Here is a 24601-nt window from a genome sequence, read left to right on the forward strand (position 1 = left end):
CTTCTTAGATTTTAAATAGGCATAGCTAACTTAAAGTTTGCAAGTCATCAACATCTCTAGGCTTCTCCTAAACAACGCTCAACACTAGAATGCTTTAATTGAATGTGGACTGGCATTTAGTATTCAGTATTTTTATTTTGTCAATTATTATGTTAACCAATCAAAACTTTTTTGATTTACCCACATGCTTGTCAATTTCTTCTCATTGCATTTATTTTTGGGGGGTTCAATTTCCTTCTTACAAAAATACACCCTTTAAGAAGTGCTTTCAGCCAGCGTCTGTTACCGGGAAACTTTCAGCATGTGATTGCTTATGTCTCTAGCTGGCACTCACACTTGAGTTAAAGATTAATAGAGAATGAAAATCATGGTGGACAGTTATCTTCTCTCAGTATGTTGCTGATAATACTCCATGTCTTGTGATTTCTGTTGTGGCCTTTGAGAAGTCTGTTGATCCTATACTAGTGATTCCTTTAGAGACAATTTCTCTTTGTTCCTCATCTGCTTTCACAATCTATTCTTTGATTTTGGTGTTTTGTTTTTCAGTTTCACGATGATGTGCTAGGTATGATCTTACTGTGCTTCCTACTCTGAATAGTCATGTTCCTTCATCAGCTCTAGAATATGATTAGGTTTTTTTAATTGTATTTATTTGTTTGACACAAAGAGAGAGAGAGAGAGGGAGAGAGAGAGAGAGAGAGAGAGAGAGAGAACAAGTAGGCAGAATGGCAGGCAGAGAGAGGGAGAAGCAGACTACTTGCTGAGCAAGGAGCCTGATGCAGGGCTTGACCACAGGACTCCAGGATGGTGACCTGAGCAGAAGGCAGACACTTAACCAACTGAGCCACCCAGGTGCCCCAGGATTAGGCATTATCTGATCAAAAATTCCCTCTACTCAATTCTCTCTACAGAATAGTCTTTCCTTTTGGAAATCCTAGGTGACATAATTTGGGCTTTTCATGCACTCTTTTATGCCCCTTAACTTCTCCCTCTTATATTCCATTTCCATCTGTGCTATCTTCTGGGTATTTTTTTCAGATCTATCTTTCAGTTCAGAATCCACATCCATATCAACATTATCCTATCATCTGAGTTACTATCTTATCCATTCAGTTACAATATTTTTCTCCACTAGACTTTCTATTGCTTCACTTCTAAAAGTTTTTTTTTTCTTAAAAATTTTATTTATTTATTCATGAGAGACACAGAGAGAGGCAGAGACATAGGCAAAGGGAGAAGCAGGCTCCTCGCAGGTAGCCCGATGTGGGACTAGATCCCAGGATCCTGAGATCATGACCTGAGTCAAAGGCAGACGCTCAACCATTGAGCCACCCAGGCGCCCCCACTTCTAAAAGTTTTCATTTATTTTTGTCTTCTCGTGCTATCTTACTTTTTTCTTTAAATTCCTTCATTTATGTCTTTAGTCATAATACCTATAATTATTTTATATTCTTGTTCAGATAGTTTGTGTACCTATTTCTGCTATTTATTTTTGCCAGCTGATCTTGCCCATGGTGGATTGTTTCTTTGCATCCATTGTGCTTTGGATTTGTGCACTCAGCTTAAGTACAGCTTATCTGAAGGAACCGGCCTAGGTGGAGGCATTCCTTTCAGAAAGGTTTTCTGGCTTTTACCAGGCACCTTGGGGATATTGTGGTCTGAGACCAATTTTAATATTAAATTCTCTGCTTGGAGTTTCCCAGACAATGCAGGTAAAGTAAATTAAAACCTTTAACTCACATGTGGTACAGACTTGAATTTAAAAATCCCCACAGGATATTTTACTTTCCTGTTCCAGCCCAGCTAGTTTCTTGGGGTCTCCCATTATTTAAGGATGGATTTTTTCCCTGAGGGCATGCATCTTTGAGGGCACTGGCTTTGCTGGAGGGTCTCATTCAGCTTCCTATTTTATATTGGTCCAAGGCTTTATCATCTGTCTCAGTATAGGTGTGAAAATCAGATGCTGAGGCTTCAACTCCTCCTCCACAACCCCCTCACAAGCCCAGTCCCAAGTTCATCTCTTGTCTGATTCTCAGAATTTTCATTTCTATTTCTTGGAAACGCGGTAACTTCTTGTGAGCTCCAGGGAGCATTGAAAAGGGTTTAATAAACTATCATTATATTTCACCTCGCAGTTTTAGGTGTTGGTATAAAGAGGATTTTCAAGTTGTCTGTTCCATAAAACTGCCGCAATTAAACTGTGTTTGGTCTATTAACCTACCTGAGCATATTACTTTGAGTAAAAGACAATGTTTTTAAAACTTGTCATGTAGTGGTATAATTCAAATAGATGAGATGTAGTGTTTCCTTAGATTAGATCTGCTGAAAAATCTGGCCTAATAGGTGAATAAATTCTTATTATGAGAAATAATTGATATTTGATTCTTTGTTAAATAAACACTGAATACTTTCAGAAATTTCATTGATTTTATAAGAAAAGCCACAAACTATGGCTACTTGTGTGCATATGGGATGTCATACATGTAATAAGTTCTCTCTCTGATGCAACTTCTAGATTTTCTCAAGTAAAGCCACTATTTATTTATTTATTTATTTATTTATTTATTTATTTCAAGAGACAGAGCACATGAGCAGTGGGATGGAGGGGCAGAGAGAGAGAATCTTAAGCAGGCTCTGTGCTCAGTATGGAGTTTGACACGGGGCTCGATTTCATGACCCTGAGATCATGACCAAGTCGAAATTAAGACGCTTAGCTGATTGAGCCACCCAGGTGCTCCAAGGCCACCACTTCTTTAAGGCACTTTTGCATAATGATAATAACTGTATGTATGTACTTAATATGTATTTAACATATATTTTCAGAGAAAAATATAACTAACTCCTTCATAAATGTTGGCAAACATGTTCATATCTTATAAAACAATAAAGTTTTGTGGGAAAACTTAGAAAAATTTGTGGGAAATGTGGATATGTTGTAAAGGGCACAGGCTTGAGAGACAGATGGGCCTGAGTTCTGCGGCCATCTCTTTATTGGCCGTGTGACATTGGGTGAGTTAATGAACCTCTCTGAGCCTCCTTTTCTTTATCACTAAAAGAAGAAATGAGAGATACCTGGCAGGGTTGTAGACAGAATTAAATGAGATAATGAATTCATATAGCAAGTGCTGAATGAACATTGGTGGAAAGACAAGGAAAGACAGAAGGGAAAAAGGCAAGGAGAAGAAGGGAAAACTTGAAATGCTAAGGATCTGAGGCTGCCAGTGTTCTCCATTTCATTAAAGGACAGGAGTGTGTTGACCCTGCTTTCCAAGGAATTAGCTTAATGCTAATTTCTAAATAAGCTTTGGCCAGATTGCTATCATTCATGCAAACTCATTCCATGTCTTATGAAAAGTTTCATATAACAACAAAGACGAGTCAAATTGCCTGGAACCTGGAATGCTTGAATCCATCCACCCCTTCAGGAAGGTCCCTTAGTAAAGAGTGAAGAGCACCAAGCAATGAGATCCCTCTCGGGAAAAGAGCCCCTCAAGTGACTTACGAACATGATGGCTGTGACAGGGAGAAATATGGCCTCTGCCCCAAATAGGAAATCTAAAAAGAATCACAGAGCAAGAGGCTAGGAGGAAGTAAAAAACTACACAATGCTTTTGACCAGCACCCACAATTGTACAGAGTCCTGCTCTCTCTCCAGAAACTTCCAAAGGAATAGAAAGAACATTTCATGGTCACTGTTTCTGCTGAGAAGTTCTCAAGAACAGGTTCGGAGGTATGTGGGAACACCAAACATGCTCAGAGGAAAATTAGCTGGTCCTGTTCCCCTTATTTGGTGGTGTTTATTAGGTTTTGGTTTTTTAAAAATATATCTCTGCCCTCAGGAATGCTGAAAGAACTCAAGTATATAAAGGGATGGTCAGCTCAAGCCTAGCTTGACACAGCAATTAATTCATCTCTGGATGAAGACAGCTTGCTTACATGCTATAAGTAGAAAGCTGTTCACATCACACCTCAGTCTATGAATATGGTTTTTCCATTCATTTCTGAGGATATTTTATTAGGGGAAAAACTTGCTCTGACTGAGCAGGTAGGCTTTTTTTTTTTTCCATGAGAGACACACAGAGAGAGGCAGAGACATAGGTAGAGGGAGAGACAGAGACATAGGTAGAGGAAGAAGCAGACTCCCTGTGGGGAGCCCGATGCAGGACTTGATCCCAGGACCCTAGGACCACAATCTGAGCCATAGACAGATACTCAAATGAGCCACCCAGGCACCCCAGCAGTAGGCTTTTATATTGTATGTGAGGTAATTTCTCAGGAGATGATCCGTGTTGCTCTATTGATAGATATGAGGAAACACATTTAGCAAGAAAAGAAAACACATGACAATTATCCTCAGGTCCTACAGGACAGTGTATGAAAATAGGTGAAGGTAGTGAAAATTTAAAGTCTACTACTGCCTCCTCCTTCATCAGAACCCTAGGCAGGAACCCCCATATCCCTCTCCCCAGGAAACATATGTTGATTTGAAAATATCTTTCTAGATGCTGCAATAATGCTTACAATGCTAATGGAGTTTTAGAAATGGATATGTTTCCTTTGAACTAGTATCATATAAATATGAGTTAACAGGGCATATAAGTGTTAGAATGTATGCCTCTAGGTTAAAATATTGATCAAATAAAGAGAAAATGTGCAGAGAAATGGACAATGAGAGACAGCAGTATTATTTAATCTGACCTAGATTACATTGTTGTTAATTTCAGCAAGACTGATGATATTCTGGGTCATAAAACTAGCCTCAACAAATTTAAAAGAATTAAAATCATACAAATTATAGTTACTGCAAACAGAATTAAGCTGGAAATCCTACAGAACTATCTCTGGAAAATCCCCAAATATTTGGAAATTAAACAAGAAATAATTCATGAGAGAAAGAGGAAGTCACAAAGGAAATTAGAAAATAGTTTGAGTTGAATGAAAATGAAAACAAAGCATTAAATATTGGGGGATGCAATAGTCAATATCCTACCGATTGAGAACAAGGCAAGGATGTTTTCTTTCACCATTCCTATTCAGAATTGTATAGGAAGTCCTAGCCAGAGCAATAAGGCAATAAAAAGAAATAAAAAGTCTACAAATTAGAAAGGAAGAAGTAAAACCATCTCTGTTCATAGAAGAAATTATAAGAAATTCTACAAGAAAGTTTTAGAACTAGTAAGAGTTTTGAAAAGTTTTAATATTCAATATACAAAATCAGTAGTATTTCTTTTCGTTTTTAGTAGTATATCTATATACCAGCAGTAAACAATTGGAAATTGAATGTCAAAGAAAAATTTACCAAATACAATAGGACCCAAAACATTTTAAATATTTAGGCATAAATCTAACCAAAGATATCTAAGATCTGACTCTTGAAAACTAGACAAACATATTAAATATTAAATAAGAGCTAAACAATTGAGAAATATATTCTGTTCATGAATTGGAAGACTAAAGAGTGTTAAGATGTTAATTCTCCCCAAATGGATCTATAGATTCAAAACAATCCCAATAAAAATTCTAACAGGTTGTCTTGTAGAAATTAACAACATGGTTTTAAAATTTACATGGAAAGGCACAGAACTAGAATAGCTAAAACACTTATGAAAAAGAACAAAGTTGGAAGACTTATGCTACCTGACTTCCAGACTGATTATACTGTCATAGTAATCAGAACAGTGTGGTATTGACCAAAGAATAAGCATATAAATGAACAGAACTAGGTAGTCTCAGAAATAGACCCATACTTATACTCAAGTGAATTTCAGTGAAAGAGCAGACAATACAATGGGGAAGGATAGTCTTTTCACCAAATGATCCCAGAACAATCAGATATTCACTTGCAAAAAGAAAAAAAGTGCCATATTAACAAATTAACACAACATGGATCATAGACCTAGATTTAAATTAAAACTATAAAACTTCTTTTTTTAAAAGATTTTCTTTATTTATTTGACAGAGAGAGAAAGAGTACAAGCAGGGGGCGGTAGCAGAGGGAGAGGGAGAATCAGTTCCCTGCCAAGCAGGGAGCCCAATATGGGACTCAATTCCAGGACCCTGGGATCATGACCTGAGCCAAAGGGAACACTTAAATGACTGAGCCACCCAGGCACCCCAAAACTATCAAAATTCTTTAAAAAATAACAGAAAAAAAATCTTTGTGATCTTGAATAAGGCAAAGATTACCTAGATACACAAGAAGCATGATTCATAACAGAAAAAATGGATAAATTGGGAGTTTATCAAAATGCTTAAATTATGCTCTTTGAAAAAAAGAATTACTGTTCCTGAAAATAAAAGAACAACTCACTAGCTGGAAAATGCACTCAAGACACATACCTAATAAAGAATCTGTGCCTAAAATATATAAGGAACTCTCAAAACTCAATAATAAGAAAACATATGATCCAAATTACTGAAACGAGCAAGATATTGAACAAACACTTCAACAAAAAACCAATATGAATAGCAAATGAAAGTATGCTCAATATAATTACTCCTTAGGGAAATGCAAATTAAAACCGCAATGAGATTATTATCACCTATTTGAAGGGGTAAAACAAAGGAAAAGAAAAAAGAAAAAAAGGAAAACTAGCAATACCAAGTACTGTGGAAAATAGGGAGCAACTGGAACTCTCATCTGCTGGTGGAGGTGCAAAATTATTCAGTTCCTCTAAAAAACAGTTTGGTAATTTCTTGTACACACTCACCCACCATATGACTTAGCAATTTCAAGAGAAGTTTACTCAAGAGAAATGCAATATAAGTACACACAAAAACCCCTATCTGAATATTTATAGCAGCTTTGCTCATAAAAGATTTATTCATTAAAGATTTATTCATTAAAGATTTATTCATTTATTTGAGAGAGAGAGAGACCATGAATGCAGGGGAAGGGGCAGAAGGAGAGAGAGAGAGAAAAAAAAAAATCATAAACAGACTCCATGTTGAGAGCAGAGTCCATCACAGGGCTCAATCTCACGACCCTGAGATCACAACCTGAAATTAAGAGCTAAATGCTTAACCAGCTGCACCACCCAAGGGCTCCTGAATATATGATTTTAAAACTGTGATAGTTCCATATAATGAGATTGTATTTGACGATAAGAAGAAATAACCTTCTGGTATACATAACAACATGGATGAATCTCAAATGAATTATGTTAAGATTTACAGATGTACTAAGGTTACCTGGTGTATGATTACATTCTATGACATTATGGGAAGAGCAAAGCTCTAGAGACGGAAAATGTATCAGTGCTATCCAGGAGCTGAGGAAAGAGGTGACTACAAAGTACAAAGGGACACAAGGGCATTTTTTAAGGTGAGGGATGTTCTATATACTGATTGTGGTGATTTACATGACTATGCAATTGTCAAAACTTACAGAACTGTAAACTAAAACAGATCATTTCTCTTCCATGTAAATTATACTTCAATAAATCTAACTTTAATTTTTAAAAGAGTTTAAAAACCTGTTTTCCAGGGGAAAATCCAATAAGGATCAGAGCCAAGCAAATGAGAAAAAAAAAAAATCTTCTACAGAAGCTCAGCGACTTAATCTAGGATGAAAGGAACCTAAAGAAAAGGTTTCCAAGAAAAGATGAAACTAACAATTTAAGGTTCACATGTCTATAAAAAATAGCTTAGAAGTCATTGGGAGAATACAGAATGTCTGAAGAAATGATAAATAATTTGCCAGTTGCTCAAGAGCTGAAGCAACTGAATCACAGAGAGTGGTAGGTGGAACCCTAAGGCACATGCCCATCTGGTCCCTGGTGGACACGCCCTGTTTAATCTCCTCCACTTGAGTGTGGGTGAGACTAGTAAATGTGGGAATGCACTCCCATGATTAGGGAGAGAGACAGAATCAACAGCAGACTCAGTACTGAGTGTGGAGCCCATCACAGGGCTCAGTCTCACCACCCTGAGATCTTGACCCGAGCTGAAATCACGAGTTGGCCGCTTAACTGACTGTGCCAACTGGGCACTCCAGGTCAGCTATTAGAAGAGGGGTCAGAGCACCACTAAATGGAAAGGTTCCACTGTGCCAGGAACTGCCTGGTGGAGGGGACCATGAGGCAAAGCCTGAGGGCAGCCTGTAGATGCTGAAAGCGTTTCCACCAGGGAAGTAGAGACTGAATTCTGCCAATAACAAATGATCTTCTGCCAACAAGTGATCGTGGAAATGTCACTCATCTGCAAACTTCAGAGGAGATCATACCCCTGGTTAACATCTTGATTTCAGCCTGGGAAGACTCTTGAGCAGAGAACCAAGGCCCGGATGTCTAACCTAGAGAAACTGAGGTAATAAATGTGTGTTGGATTAAGCAACTAAGTTTGTGGTGGCTTTGTCACACTGCAGTAGAAAAGCCATTTAAACAATGAATTAAAATGTGTCAAGCTAGTTTAATCAGAGAATACTTTTATGGCTTTGACTCCAACAGTTCCTCACCGAACAGTAGGCTAGTTTTGATGATTTACTATATATTGAATCAAAAAGCATCACAGAAGGTAACTTCAGAGAAGAGGAAGGACCCAGTGGATGATGTCTTTGGAGGATAATCTCCCTGGGTTCTATCCAGTGCTGTCTAAGAAAACCCAGTATAGATTGGTGGAGGGGCCTTTTGTTGGAGGTTCTCTCATCTTGGCTCACTGCACATGGTAACTCATTGTCCCTACAGGCTTCCCTTTTACACTTTCAGGCCATGACTACAGCCATCTCAGTACTAATACTGTCCTCTCTGGGCTGGACACCTTCCTATGGGTCTCAAGGGCCAACGGTGACATCCAGACCGGAAACAGGTCAGTGTTCACCGGACTTTCTTAACACTCATTGTTAACACACTCAATTGTGAGGTTAGTCACCAGGAAATAACCACTCACTTTAAAACCATAAAAGAAAATATGAATCATTCCCAAAGCATCTTTCCATATATGTGATAACAGAAAGAGGGGCTCCCGCAGTATTTCAATTATAGGCTGAAGTATCTTGCAAATTTAAAAAATGACATTCTTCATTTTCATCATATTATCAATTTTTTTATTCTAGAAAATCCATTATTCTAAACATTAGATAATGAAAACGGAATTAACAACTTACCCTGTAACTTTTCAGTCTAATAAAATCAACCTTCATAGAGACAAATCTATCTGAATTTCGACTGATGTTCTTCAGGTGTTCCACAAGATCTGCACAGAACTTGTAACCTCCTTTCAGCACACACAGGATCACAATGTCACAGTATCCTATGTCTTTCAGAATATCCTTTGCCAGCCGTTCAATTCTGAAAGAGGAATTAAAAGATATAGTAAAGCATAAGTACTTCTGAGTATTTTTTTTCCTTTCAAAGAAAATGCATGATGTACTACCCATATTAGATTACGTAGGGGATTGTGGAGGAGAGCTTGGGAGACAGAAGCCCACAGATAAAGAAGCTTTGTTAAGGTTGGACAAAGAGAGAGTGTTCGAAACATATTTCTGATAACCACATCATCCATAGCACATTTTTGCTCCTCTGTGTCACAAGCATGAGTAAGGTGTAAAATAGATGTCAAAGATCATGAATGCTATTATTTTATCACTACAGAGCCTGGTTGTTAACAATGCCATGAAGGTATCTGCTCACTTTATAGCAAAGAGAGAGGACATGGGAAAATGACTCACCCACCTTATGACATTAGAGGAGACTGGAAGAAAAGTCAACTCCATAGTAACTATCAAAAGAATAATCTCTGTTTTCTGTTTGACAAAAATGGCACATGACCTATGTGAAAAGTGCCTAGAACACAATTCCAATAGGCATCACTTCCAGGGAGCACCATGTGAATGATCCTTTCCTGGAGTTAGGCAGCCTTGGGCTGGTATCCAATGCCTGATTTGAAACTGTCACTGTGTTTTTTCTAATTGTTTCATGTCTTGTAAGTCCATTGCCCAAGCATTCATACAATATTAAAACCTTGAATGGAGGCAGGAGCTAGGGTTGCATATTAAAAAAAAAAATTCCTGGGATCCCTGGGTGGCGCAGCAGTTTAGCGCCTGCCTTTGGCCCAGGGCGCGATCCTGGAGACCCGGGATCGAATCCCACGTCGGGCTCCCAGTGCATGAAGCCTGCTTCTCCCTCTGCCTGTGCCTCTGCCTCTCTCTCTCTCTCTCTGTGACTATCATAAACAAATAAAAATTAAAAAAAAAATTCCTACTGGCACTTCAGATAGAAGTAGATTTAAAATGTGTTAACCTTTTAGGACACTTGGGTGGCCTAGCAGTTGAGCATCTGCCTTTGGTTCAGGGCGTGATCCTGGAGTCCTGGAATCAAGTCCCACATCGGGCTTCCTGCACGGAGCCTGCTTCTCCCTCTGCCTGTGTCTCTGTCTCTCTCTCTCTGTCTGTCTGTCTCTCTCTGTGTCCCTCATAAATAAATAAATAAATAAAATCTATAAAAAAATGTTAACTGAATGATCCGTATATATATATATGTATGTATGTATATGTAAAGCATTATATCATGTATGTTCTACATATATTACATATATGTAATAATATATTACATAATATATTTTATGTTATATAACTTATGTATGTATATGCATACATATGTTATACATATATATACATTTACATATTAAATAGCAACCATGGTTTCAGACAATGTTTCTCAAAATATGATCATCAAGAAAATGTACATCAGCATGCAAGACAAAGGGACATTCATTTTCAGCATAATGGAGTGAGGCAGTCAACACATTTCCACAAAAAAGTAATTATAAAGCTGGATAAAACTGCCAAAAGCAACCATTTCGGCACTCTGGAAGTTAACCAGAGACACATAACAAACTGTGAATCATTTATTCATGAAAACATTGAACAATGGGTAGAAACAGCACAAATTTGGCATTCTTGCCAGAGAATGCTCCCACCTCTCTGAGCCCTTCATCAGCTCCATTGTTCAACCAGATAGTTCAACGAAGGTGGCCCACTGCCAGAGGAAGCTCACCTGATAGGGAGCATCGTCGGTTAGTATGGCTATCTTGGTAGCCTGTAAACAGGGAGAGCCAATGGCTCCATTATCGTGAAGTTGCAAATAATCTAGTTTAATTGCTAGTCTAGTTGGGACTAGTCTAGTCAAGGATTTAATAGGGAGTTCCAGGAGGGTAGAGTCATGGGAAAAAGGACAGATAATAAACTCTTCATGTATCCCAAATTGACCAGAATCTATGCACATGCCCAGCAGAGACCAGCATGGTTCAGGTTGCCTATACATTTCTGAATGATGGAGGCTGTATGTGCAGAGGAGACACAAGAAAGCACAATGAAACAATAAAAGCCAGGGAAGACTTGAAAGAGGCTGGAAATCTGAATGTGCTTGTCAGGCCCACACACATTCATCAGCAGAAAGTAGAAGCATTACTGGCCTGAGGTGTTTGAGTACAATCTCCAACCAATCTTAGGCTGAAGACTAAGCTCTTCTGACACAGGGTAAGTCCTAGTAAGTGAGGGTTACAAGTAGAAACAAGAAAACTGCATATCACCAGAGGCTACACAGTGTGGAGGAGACAAATTCCACAGAATGGAAGACAAACAACAACAACAACAACAACAACAACAACAAAAACCCCTAAAACCAGAAAACGAAACCAAAGAAAAAGGTCAATGAACAGCAAATAATTACAAATATGGTAGGTATTAAATCCACTATATCAATAATCACTTTAAATGTGAATGATCTAAATACAGCAATTAAAAGACAGACTGTCAGAGTAGATTAAAAAAAGACTCTCACATATATTGTCTATAAATATAAAGGCACTAATAGATTAAAAGTAAAAGGATGGAGAAGGACATACCATACTTATATCAATCAAAAGAAAGCAGGAGTAGCTTATTGATTTCAGACAAAGCAGATTTCAGAGCAATGAAATTATCTGGAATAAAGAGGGTATTATATAATAGTCAAGAAGTCAATTTTCCAAGAAGACATGACAATCTTTAATGTGCATGCACCTAACAACAGTGTTAAGAACCTGATAGAACTACAACAAGAAATAAATCATCTACTGTAGTTGGAGACTTCTATACCCCTCTATCAGTAATTGACAGATCCAGCAGTCAGTAAACCACTAAGGATATAGTTGAATCACATAGTACCATAAATCAAGTGGACCTAACTAGCATTTATAACATTCTTCTCAAAACATATAAATAAGAAAATGAAAAGACAAGCCACAGATGGGAGGTGGGGTATTCAAAAAATCACATATCTGGTAAAGGACTTGTATCCAGAATATATAAAGAGCCCTAACAATTCAATAAGAAGACAACCCACCCAAAGTAAAAATGGCAGAAGACTTAAATAATCATCTCTTCAAAGAGAACATAAATAGCTAACAAGCACACTAATCATTAGGAAAATGCAAATTAAAACCACAATGAGATACTTTTATATATCTACTAGAATGGCTATAGTGAAAAGTACAGACAACACTAAATGTTGACAACTGTGTGGAGAAACTGGAATCCTCATCCTTGCTGGTAGAAATATAAAATGGTACAGCTGCTTTGGAAATAATTGGCATTTTCTTAAACTGAACTATAAAATCCAGAATACTGCTCCAAAAAATCTATCCCAGAAAAATGAAAACATACATTCACACAAAGACTTATATGTGAATGTCCATGGATGCATTGTTCATAGTAACTCAAAACTAGACATCCAAATAATCATTGATTGGTAAATCAATAATTAGATATTGTAGGATTTAACCTATATGAAATGTTTAGAAAAGACAAATTTATATAGAAAGAAATCAGACTAGTGACTGATGCTGCAAGGAGGAACATGGATTGACAGTAAACAAATTTTGGGGGATGAAAGAAATACTATAAAATGATGGTTGTGCTTGCCCAACCATAAAAATTTACTAGAAATCACTGAATCATTGACCTGCAATGGGTGAATTTTGTAGTATGTAAATTACACACTTAATTAAATTCATTCCTGGGGCCCACCCCAGACCACTGAATCAGAATTTCCAGACATAAAGCATAAGAATACACATTTTATTGGGCACCTGGTGGCTCAATGGGTTGAGCGTCTGACTCTTGGTTTTTAGCTCAGGTCATGATCTCAAGGTTATGGGATCAAGTCCAGTGTAGGGCTCTGTGCTCAGCACTGGCTTGCTTGTCTCTCTCCCTCTGCTTCTCCCCCAGCGTCCCCACTCTCTCTCTCATGAATAAATAAAATAAAATCATTAAAAAAATACATATTTTAACAAATCACTGGTTAAGTCTCCTGTACTGGGAACTGACTTTGAGGAGCCCTAGCAGGACCCAATCATGTACTAGATCAGGATGCATTTAAATAAGTCATAAAATTCAGGTGAAAAAAAGCAGGAATTTGCTTAAACTGGGGGATTCCCAAAACAGTGTTAAGGGAAAAGTATGTCTGAATTATTAAGATGTGAACTGAATACGACGACTCCACTACACAACAAAAGTTGGTTTAATTGTTAAAGTCAAGCAGGTTTCTTTCCTTTTTTTTTTTTTTTTTTGCAGGAATTTCCTTATTTTTAATATGAATTGCTAACAGGGAGATTTGACCATTTGGGAGATGTGAAATTTCCCAAGTTTATTTGATCACAGAACATTTTGTTCCCTTTGAGGATTGGGACTTATATTCCACAGAAAGCCACTGTAGGCCATGAGAAACTCCAAGCCAGGCTGTATTTTGATAAAATATAATAGTCTGAGAGAACGTGCAATATCCAAGTATTATCCAGTAGACAAATTTTAGAGCAAAAGAATGACATTTCCTTTTGCTATAGACAGGAATTAATGGAAAGATAATATCCTGGGAATACGGACTGTCTAATGTTTTTCAAACTTTACTTTGGCTAAGGACTTATTTCATAAGTTAAATATTAACTCAGAAGAATATAATAGATTTTTTTTTAAATGGAGGCAAAAGTATTACAGTTTAAGAAAAAGGAAAGCATGCGGAGTCCAAAGTTTTGATTTGCTCCTACTTCCCATTGCTTCTTTCACCCCCATTTCTGGGTGTTTAAAGAATCTCTATGTTCCTGGGAGTGCACTGTGAGGCTTGCTTTCCATGTAAACGTGAAGCTTAAGTAGTTGATATTTGTACAAGAAAACAGAGGTACATGGAATGATAAGAGTCTGGGCATTAGGCAGTTTTGTGAAAGGGGTATGACCTTGAAATCCTGATGCTTTAAGTGGACTCAAGTGGAGGATGCTCTCTGAAAACCAAGAAACAAATGGTGACTTAGTGACTTAGAACAGGAGAAAATGTTGTCTTTTACAAAGCCAGTTGGCCAGACAAGAGCTAAAGGATATCTATATAGATGGGTCAGAAAGAACTAGAAATAGTATTCTAGAAATAGTTCTGTGCAGATATTTTTAAGCTGAAAATATGCCTATTCCCAAAACATTACCACTGCCTGGAAACCATAATTGTGCACAGACTGGCCAATCTATGATACATTGCTTGATCCAAGATATATGCCAAATTTCAGGAAAAGTCAGGGCTTCAGGGGTGTGTCCCATGAAGGCAAAGTTCACCTGTTAATTATCCCTAGTTAACTCAAGAGTCTGTGAATAATTTAAGACAGACATTCTCGGGTAAAGAGCAATGCTTTCCCAAATCCTATTTTTATCAGTATGTACAGGACATTGTTATTTTGAGGCTGATATATATATATATATATATATATATATATATCCAGTAGACAAATTTTGTCCAGTAGACAAATATATATATATATATATTTTTTTTTTTCTTACCATTTCTCTGGGACAAATGTCCAGGTAAATAGTTCAGTTAAAGCATCAATTCATTTTATTCCAAATTCTCTGCCTTAAAAAAAGTTCTGTCTACTTCTATATGGCAGACTCAGGAATAGGGTCATAAAGTGTACTGTATGATTTGCACAAGAGGGGGCCAGACAGCACAGGACCAAGACTGACATAAGAAATAACACTCACCTGTCCACAATGATGCCATGAGGTATGAGGACATAATCCAGATCTCCATAATAGTGCTGTGGGTATGTGAATAAATCCAAGTCATATCCTGGCCAACTGTCCATAATCTGTAAATCAAATTACTTTGGTCAAAATATTTTTCATGGGAAATTTATTTGGAAAATGTAAATAAACAAAATGTATATCATTTGGAAAAAAGGAATAGCATTAAAAACAGAGAAAAGGTCTGACAATCAATACATTAGATTACATTCCGTCAATCTATTGAAAGCTCAGTGGGAGAAAGTAATTTGTTTCATGAAAGCTGACAAAGAATCTAGTACTGAAATGAACAGAGTTTGCAATCCTAACTTTTGGCATCATACAGTGAAATATCAACCTGATGTCTTATAGCTAAACTGATAGTATTGTTTGTAAGAGTGTGTTTTTGTGAATATATCATTTATATCTAAATGATATAGTATCAAAAAAATAAATGATATAGTATCATGAATATAAGTAACACTATGTTCATAAGTATATTAATATGGACAGTATCATCATAAATTATTATAAATATTAATACATATACTATTACATTTTTATACATTGTAAATGCCTCATATGTCTGGGAAAGATTACCTGTTACAGTAAATATGTCTTGGGATTAATATAGACACAAACTTCTGAGTGGCCTACTCATTACAATAAATACTTCAAACATGGTGGGAACTTCAGTCAAGTCCCATCGGGAAAAATTGTTACAGAAAATCAGCCTGTTCATGCAGTGAATACAATACTAGTCAGTCTTCCTCTTTCTTAGCACTAGATGTGCAACTTTTATGGTTAGAACAGGAAAAATGTGGGAGAGAAAATGAAGGTGAAGAGCGAGTTCCTTTTACTTTCAGATCACCGAGAGAGGATACAACAGGGAAGTGTTAGCACTCAACTCATTGCAGAGCTGTATTGCAGATTCCTGATCTTTGATGACCCCTGCACCCTTCCATCAGACTCCTCTATTCAGCATGAAGCTTTTATAATGCAGAGCTATCCTGAATCTCCAGCCCATTTCCCTACACCATCATCTTCCCATCCTCAGACTGGTCTTTGGTCAAGTGGTGACCCTTCCCAGCTCTGTCTTCTGTCTTCTGTTCATTGTCTGTCTTGCTTCTGCATCCTCTCCCTCTGTATCTCCAGTGGAATCCGCAGAAGCTCAGGTCACAGGCCCCACTTATTTCTGGAGGCCTTGCTCACTGCTCATACTCTCTGATCTTCTCTCTGAAACTCCTCATAGATGAGGTCCTCATAGCTCTCTGTCTTTTTAAAGGCTCCCTTTCAGCCTCCTTGAGACGACTCTTGCCTCTTCCAGCTCACTCAATCTTGTCTGCTATAGAACCCATTCGTACTTCCTTTCATTCTGGCATGTCCTCCAGCTTTCCACCTTTCTCCTCAACCAGGACTCAAATCCTTAGTCCAGCCTCCACCCACACCCATCGCAGTTCTGGGTTCTGGAATGCCAGCCAAACCAAATTCAGAGCATTTTCTTCCAAATGTATCTCCTTCCTATCTCAGCAAAGGACAACATATTTTTCTACTTGGTCAGATTGAAATGTTGGAGTTGCTGTTGACTTCCTTCTTTCATTCCCTCATGTAACCCATTAGCAAATCCTATCATCAATTCCTTTAAAATTTAACAGGACTCCCACTCAGCATCCCAACTGTTACCTCCCAGTCCATGCCACCATTTCTCCAGGAACCACCGCCATGGTTATCAGACATGCCTCCCTGCTTCCACCCTGACACCCCCGCCCCATTCTAACATGGCAGCTGGATTGCTGCCATCTTCTGCTTATCTTCTTTGGGGGGGCTTCCCATTTCTCTCTGAGTACAATCCAGAGTCTTTATCATGGCCCACAGGGGCTAACTCTCTCGACTTGTCATCTGTAGGCATTCTCTTCCTCCTTCATTCTGCTTCAGCTACGTTCTTCTTGCTGATCCTGATCCTTCAATATGCCAGGCATGTTCCTGCCTCAAGAGCTTTGCACCTGCTCTTTCTCTTGCCTACAATACTCTTCCCCCAGATTTCTACATGGCTTACAGTTCACTTCCTTCAAGTCTCCATTTAAATCTCCCCTCCATGAAGAGGACTTACCTGATCACTCATATAAAATAGCACCCTCTTCCTTCCTACTCATCTCTGAATCTCTTTTCCCCAGCTTTATTTTTCTTCACAGCACATTTCCACTGGATGTGACGCATATACATCTGTGTGTTTTGTCTTGTCTCCTCCCACTAGAATGTCAATGCCTTCTGACAGAGACCGTGTCTGAGTCATTGTTGAAACCCCAGTGCCTAGAACACTGATCTAGAATACAGGAAGTGCTTAAAAATGTTCACAATTCTCCATCCGAAGACTACTTAATACTACCTGAGCTCCCACCCAAACTGATTTGCCTTGATTTGTCTCCTTGCATAAAGATCACCACTGCCCAAGGCTCTGGAAATTCATGTCTACCACGGGCAGATTGTTAGCCAAATGGTGTATGTCATCTGCATATCTGAAAAGTACCACATTTGCTCTGCCTCTATCAGCAAATTGGCTGTGTGCAATGATTGAATTTGCACAGAGCAACTCTGTTTCCTAGCCCTGAGAACTCCCTGGGCCCTTAACCATCAACACCACAGTTCCTTGTCAGAGCCTGAACACCAGCTGTACGTGCAGAGCCTCCAGAAGATCCTCTGGCAGGCCACGGTAAAGGCCAGACAAGAACCCCAATGGGCATGAGGCCCTAGGGAGACCATTCAAGTGCATAGCATTTTCTGGCTCTCCTTCCAGACCACACACACTACCCACTCCACTTCCTGGAGCCCTTCCAGGTGGCGGCATCATTAACTAGTGGTCTTCTGAGCCCATTCTTCCTACCATGCAAATCCTTTACTGCCCCCTGCCCCCTGCTGCATCTCAGAGCCTACATTCTTCTCGGTGTTCTAGAGCTCAGCTCCGACACATACTGGCTGTGATGCTAGGGAAAGTACTCATCTTGCCTGAGACTCAGTTTCCCCTTCCTTTAAATAAGACACAATAAAACCTACGGACAGGGTTGGTGTGAAGATTAAGAAAGAACAGAGTCTCCAAACCAGGCAGGAGCAACCCCATTTGAGGATCTGCTACAAAGCAGCTGCCTCTCCAGTATTATGGACTGAATTGCACTCCCCCCACCTAAAATTCATATGATGAAGCCCTAACCTCCCACTGTGGTGACCTTAAGAGGTGAGGCCTTTAGGAAGTAATAAGGTCATGAAAGTGGAGCCCGCATGATGGAATTAGTGCTCTTATAAGAAAACCAGCAATTTCTCCTGCATGCTCTCTTTTTTTTCTTCCTCCTCCTTTGCTCCCGCCCTACTCTCTCTGTCTCTGTCTGTGTCTCTCTACCATGTGAGGACACAATGGGAAGAATAAGGCAGCTATCTATAAGCCAGCAAGGGTCCTAATCAGGAATGAAATCAGCCAGCACATTGATCTTGGACTTGCACCTTCCAGAACTATGAGAAATACGCATCTATTGTTTAAAATAAGCAAACAAAATGAGAGAGAGAGAGAGAGAGAGAGAATTTATTTAGAGTTTCTAGGACATTTCCTGGTATATAATCAGTGCCTAATAACTGATGTCAAAAAGAAGAAAAGAATGATAAACAAATGACAAAACCAACCTATTTTTAAGTGTCATCATGGTAACCTGTAGTCAGAGGTGGCATGGAGTAGTGGTCAAGCACATGGACTTAGAAGTCCAGCACATGTGAAGTGGGGGGTTTATAGCTTGGGAATTAACTTAGGGTTTTATCTCTCTGTGCCTTGGTGTGTTCATCTATAAAATGGAGTCAGTGCCTGCCTCACGTGGCTATTGCGAGGATTCAATAAGATGTATAATGGAAATAAAATTCTTATATCATTATTTAATCTATAGTACCTACATAGTAACTGCTAACCATCTAGATGTGCTAAAACATCACTAGTTAACTTGCAAATTAAAGGTCTTGATTTACAGAAGAACCTCAAACCTTTTTGTCAATGTCATGTTACCTTAGTAAAAGTTACACATTTAAAAATAGAAGAAGAGTATTTGTCTAAAACTATTTTATAATTAAAACTGGACTTTTCCAATTAGTCTGAAATCATGAGTTTTCCTTGTTGAGATAAAAGACAATTAGAGGTAAAGAAACTACTGGTTTACAAACAACAGGTGAGGATGTGAAGAAAAGGAACCCTCGTGCACTGTTGGTGGGAATGCAAACTGGGGCAGCCACCGTGCAAAACAGGGTGCAGTTTCCTCAAAATATTAAAAATAGAACTACCCTATGAACCTGGAATCACACTACTAGGTATTTACCTAAAAAAATACAAAAACACTACTTGAAAGGAATACATGCACCCTGATGTTTATATCTACAATAGCCAAACTATGGAGCAACCCAAATGTCCATCGATAGATGAATAGATAAAGGTGTGGTATATAGTCAAGGGAATATTAGTCAACCATAAAGAAAGAATGAAATCTTGCTGTCTGCAACAACACCGATGGAGCTAGAGAGTATTATGATAAACGAAATAAGTCAGAGAAAGACAGATACCATATGACCTCACTCATACGTGGGATTTAAGAAACAAAACAAACATGCAAAGGAAGAAAAAAAGGGAGTAAGAGGCAAATCAAGAAACAGGCTTTGCTTATGGAGAACAAACTGATGGTCACCAGATGGGAGATGGGTGGAAGGAATGGGTGAGATAGGTGATGGGCATTAAACTGTACACTCACCATGATAGAAAAAAAAAAAGAATATGCCGTTAAAAAAAAAAAAAAGACAGCAACTACTGGTTTACTCCTCATAATTCTTAATGGCACATGAAAATTGCATTGCAAATAAGTCCTAAATCTGAAGGAATAGAGGCTGCTATGAACTGTAGATAATTATGTTATTCATTGGCTTTTTAAAAAATCAAAACAAGAAATCTTTAAATAGTTTCAGCATCACAGATAATATGCTCTAAGTTTAGCCAGAACAATACTTTCTCTGTTCAAAAACACAAAACATGGCTAGGCTAGGGAAGTGACAAACACATCAACTGAGCCATTTTATACAAAATTCAAACCCCAGAACTCATTTGGCTTCTCTTTTTTTCTTATTTGAAGATATACTGAAAACCTTCTTTAGAAGTCATTAAAAATATTTTTTGGCTTAGCATGTTTCTTGCACCATTTTCCAGTTTTTTTCCCCTAGGGAGAAAAACAATTTGAAAACACATGAAAAAACACATCCCTACTCCTCTCTGCCTCTGAGCCCCACACCCTGGGCCCCACTCTCTCCTTCAGACTGGGAGCCTGGTTGGTGCCAATTTTCAGGCTCACATCTACCCCTCAGCTGTCAGAGAGAAAAGGAGTCTCATCCCTCAGCAGCTTCCAGGAACCCCACACACAAACATCGAACATTGACTGGCCCAGGCCAACGAGGTGCACTCTGATGGGTGCCTCAAACCACACGTGGAGACAATGTGTAGAAGCGGCTCCCTAAAAAGAGGGGGTCCAGATTCTGCTACCAGAAGAATGAAGGGGACTCGCCAGACCAAATGACACCTTGTATCACACGTGCCCTTCTCTTCTGTGGTGGGTTCGGCACCCAACCTAGTAAAGTTGTGTTTTAGATGGTTATCTCATTACTTATCTCCAATAATGCCACAATACTGGGGGGCGGGGAGCACCCATAATAGAAACACAATCATTTTAGATTTTTCTCTCCTCCTTATGCCTTCCAAACTCACTGGGCAGGTACTAACTGTGATTCTCTTGATAATGCTTCAAGAGAAAATAAAACATAGAAATAGAAATAAAACATAGCTAAGAACCTGATCCAAAAAGGCCATATTAGTAGAGATCTTTATCTCTTCCTGAGAAGTAAAAAAGATGTACCAGCCATGGGCTGGTGACCTTACTGGCTCCAGATCAAATAACCAGTCAATCTTGAGCAAAGTTTCTGAACTCAGGGTCTACAACTCTATTTGGCAATTAACATTTGCTACTGCTCATTGTTAATAATCTACTAATGTCCTACGTCCTCCATTCAATGGAAAGCCATCTGTAGGCAAGAGTCATCTTAACTCTTAATATTCCCTTTTCTTGCACAAACCATGCTTCTTGTTTCATGCTTAAGTCATTGGCTCTATGCCCTCCCTGCCATCTACATCATATAGTTTCTACCAACTCAGAATTTTCTTCTGCACCTCATTTCTGAACAGCCCCCAAACCTGTCTCCATCATCATCCTACTAGCCACTACATCCTACTAGCCACTACATCCTTCACCTGCCTTAACCCAAACGGCCTCATCTTTATATGCCACATCCAATCTTCCAGAGCAATCTCATCTTGGAAGTACTTCCCTGCAATCACAGCTTCCTACATAGCACAGTGAGTGACTTCAATCCTGCTTCTGTCATTTGCTAGTTATGTGACCTTGGTGACTTTCTTAATCATTAAGGGTCTGTTTCCTCCTCTGTAAAATGGAGATCATTCTATTCCTCCTACCTCACAGATTTGCAAGGAGTAAATGAATAACACAGCAAAAACACACAGTAAGTGCTCAATACATGCTCGCTATCACTACCTGCCCCCTTTTTCACCGGTACCAGATCTTCCCTTTTGTTTTTTGCAACCATCCTGGAGGGCTATTTTCCCTGGAAAGCTTCCTTTCTGAGCTCCGCCTTTCCTCTCTACCCTAGATGCCATGGGCTTCGAACTCACTCTGAATCTGCCTTCCCAACCTGCATCCAATTTGAATTCATCTAATTATGCCCAGCTCTACTGGAGAGCAAAAACGCAGGGGCTCTCCCCATGACACATTATTTCCATCCTCTCATGAGGTCCTCACGCTGCTTCACACCATCTTTCTCACAAAATTACCTTGCTTCCCAGAGAGCTTCTGACACTAATAGGTTGGGCTATTTGTACTGTTCCATCAGTTGCTTTTTAGACTTTAACGATCTGCCTATCTTATTAGTCATATCAATTTACCTAATTCCTTTCTAAGGGTGTATCTAATTAAAGGATAGCCTATATTGTAGCCATTCTACTGATGGGATGATTGTTTGAATGATTCTCACTGCTAATGGTTTTGAGATTGTTGAATACAATGGACTCTTTTCCCACCTTAGCCCTGCTTGCTCTTTCTGGAGCATCTGACACTTTTAATGGCCCCTCTCACCTCTCCACAAAACCCTGTTCCCTAGACACCTACCACCCTGTCTGTCCTCTCCGACTTGGCTCTTCAATATTGGTCTCTTTATTGGGATTCTGCTGGACACGCTGCCTCTTACATTTGGGGATTTCCAGGTTTCTATCCATAAACTTATAGTTTTCCCCTCATTTTTATGGGTATCCCTATCCATACCAAGCATCAAATATTTGTCTATTTTCTGAAGATTTCCAAGTCTATCCAATCACCCTCCTCAATTGCAAATATGAATTTCAAATTGCCTACAGTGAGTGCATCTTGACCTGTGCACCTTGCAGACTCAGTTTGCCTAGAATTAAACTTATTTCCCTTTGTATATTTTCATCCCTCCCCCCAACCCCACACACACCCCCTTGGGCCTGACTGTTCTCTCCATTGCAACTGGAGTGATTTTTTTTTTTTTAAAGCATAAATTGGGTGTGAGGATTTCTTCTCAGGATACAATGATTTCTTTGCAATCGGTATGCCCAGTTTCTCTTCTTCACATGGTTACCTCCTACTCGCCCTTCAGGTCAGGGCTCAAATATCACTGTCAAGAGGACATCCTGACCACCTGAGCACAAGCAGTGCTCCCCAGCCCTCTTTCAATCACTCCATATCTCATTCCCCCTTTTCTTTTCCTTGCACAGGTCACTATGTGAAATCTTCTTCTTTGCTTGCCTATGTCCCTTTTTCTAGAATGTAAGCCCGATGAAGACAGAGCTTTATCCGGGTCCCTGTTGGATCCACAGAGCCCAGAACACCACCTGGAACCCCGCAGGACTGACAACAGGTGTGGAATGAATAAATAAATGAATTCTTGGTCCTTTACGATGAAAAGGTCCTGCTGATAAATTACGAACTGAGCAACACCTTTCAACCTGACTCCTTCTGTCTGCGGGTGCAGTGTTTCCTTCCCCAAGCTCCTTACTCCAGCAATCCATGCACATAATTAGTTTATTAGTGAATACCACAGATCTCTGATAAAAAGGATTGTTAATGCAGCAAGTTCGCCCCACTCTCCACCCTCACCTCTGTTAATAACCACCACCTTCTACACAAACTATTCTGGACAGGAGCCCGGAGCTGAGGCCTGTGGCCACAGGGCAAGATCGGATTTGATTCCTGGACACTGACAGATGGGTACCCTCTGGCTGACTCTGAGGGGCTCCCAGGGATAAAGAGGCTCTGGTCTGGGGATCCATCGTCCCACATCCTCCCATCCAGACACGCTACTACATGGGCACCTCACATACAGGCTCTCCAGTTCGCTCGCTCATCGGGTCAAGCCCGCTGTGTCTCCCTTTTGCTGACAAGGATACGGACGCTCCAGAGGCTCTGGGGCTCATGCCAAGACCCCGGAGCCCCAGCCCAGGTTTCAAAGCTCCAGCTCCGGCCATGGGAGCCACTTTCTTTCCTAGCCGGCCTCAAGAGCCCTCAGCATCCTTTTGGGAAACAAAACTTGAGGCCGGCGCTGGAGGGGTCAGGAGGAAGCCCGGGGGGGTGGGGGTGGGGGAGGCCCGCAGAGGGGCGCGCGGGGAGTCGCCCGGGGAGCGGAGCCGGCGCGCGCAGCCTGAGCGCGGGGGTCCCCGAGGCCCGGGTCGGGGGGCGGGACGGGGGGCCCTGGGCACGCGGGGCGACGGCTGTCGGGGGTCGCGGGGAGGGGAGCGCGGAAGCCGTCCGCGCGGGGACGGGGGCAAAGCAGCGGCCCGCGAGTGCATTTCAGGCATTTAATCTAAAAGGAGGGTGCCGAGGAGGGAGGGGAGGGGAGGGGAGGGGAGAGAGCGGGGGCGCCCGACTCAGCCCCGAAACCCGGAGCTCGCATTTACCACGACGCCGCGCCCGTAGTCTGGCGCCTCCTCGCTGCTCCCGGCCATGTTGCTCCCGGGGAAAGCGGGAAGGGAAGCGGGCGCGGGAGGGAGCTGGAGGGGGATGGTGCCGGGGCCCGCGCGCCGCCGACCCCAGGCCTGGCTCCCGGCCCCCTCCCCGCGGCTCCCCGGGCCCCCCCTCCCCGCCCCCCTCCCCGCGGCCCCCCCCCGGGCCCCCCTCCCCGCCCCCCCCCCCGCGGCCCCCCCTCTCCGCCCCCCTCCCCGCGGCTCCCCGGGCCCCCCCTCCCCGCCCCCCTCCCCGCGGCCCCCCCCGGGCCCCCCTCCCCGCCCCCCTCCCCGCCCCCCTCCCCGCCCCCCTCCCCGCGGCCACCCCTCTCCGCCCCCCTCCCCGCGGCCCCCCTCCCCGCCCCCCTCCCCGCGGCCCCCCCCGCCCCCCTCCCCGCGGCCCCCCCTCTCCGCCCCCCTCCCCGCGGCTCCCCGGGCCCCCCCCTCCCCGCCCCCCTCCCCGCCCCCCTCCCCGCGGCTCCCCGGAC

The 24601-nt window shown here is 40.9% G+C and overlaps 1 protein-coding gene across 3 annotated transcripts in view; it reads right to left on the minus strand.

The window, feature by feature from the left end:
• The window catches only part of PRTFDC1 (phosphoribosyl transferase domain containing 1), a 93767-nt gene extending 69483 nt beyond the window's left edge, over positions 1-24284 (minus strand). For 2 of the 3 annotated variants that reach the window (XM_041768076.1, XM_041768075.1), the window contains exons 1-3: positions 24069-24249; positions 14999-15105; positions 9104-9287 (exon numbers count right to left, since the gene is read on the minus strand). In XM_041768076.1, coding sequence (XP_041624010.1) covers positions 9104-9287; positions 14999-15105; positions 24069-24116 — 339 coding nt within the window. In that variant the 5' untranslated portion in view covers positions 24117-24249. Of the gene's footprint in view, positions 1-9103; positions 9288-14998; positions 15106-24068 lie in introns of all 3 variants that reach the window. The other variant, XM_041768077.1, reaches the window with a different exon arrangement.
• Positions 24285-24601: the final 317 nt, after the last annotated feature.

The sequence above is a fragment of the Vulpes lagopus genome, chromosome 8, assembly GCF_018345385.1.
Source record: "Vulpes lagopus strain Blue_001 chromosome 8, ASM1834538v1, whole genome shotgun sequence".
Lineage (NCBI taxonomy): Eukaryota > Metazoa > Chordata > Mammalia > Carnivora > Canidae > Vulpes > Vulpes lagopus.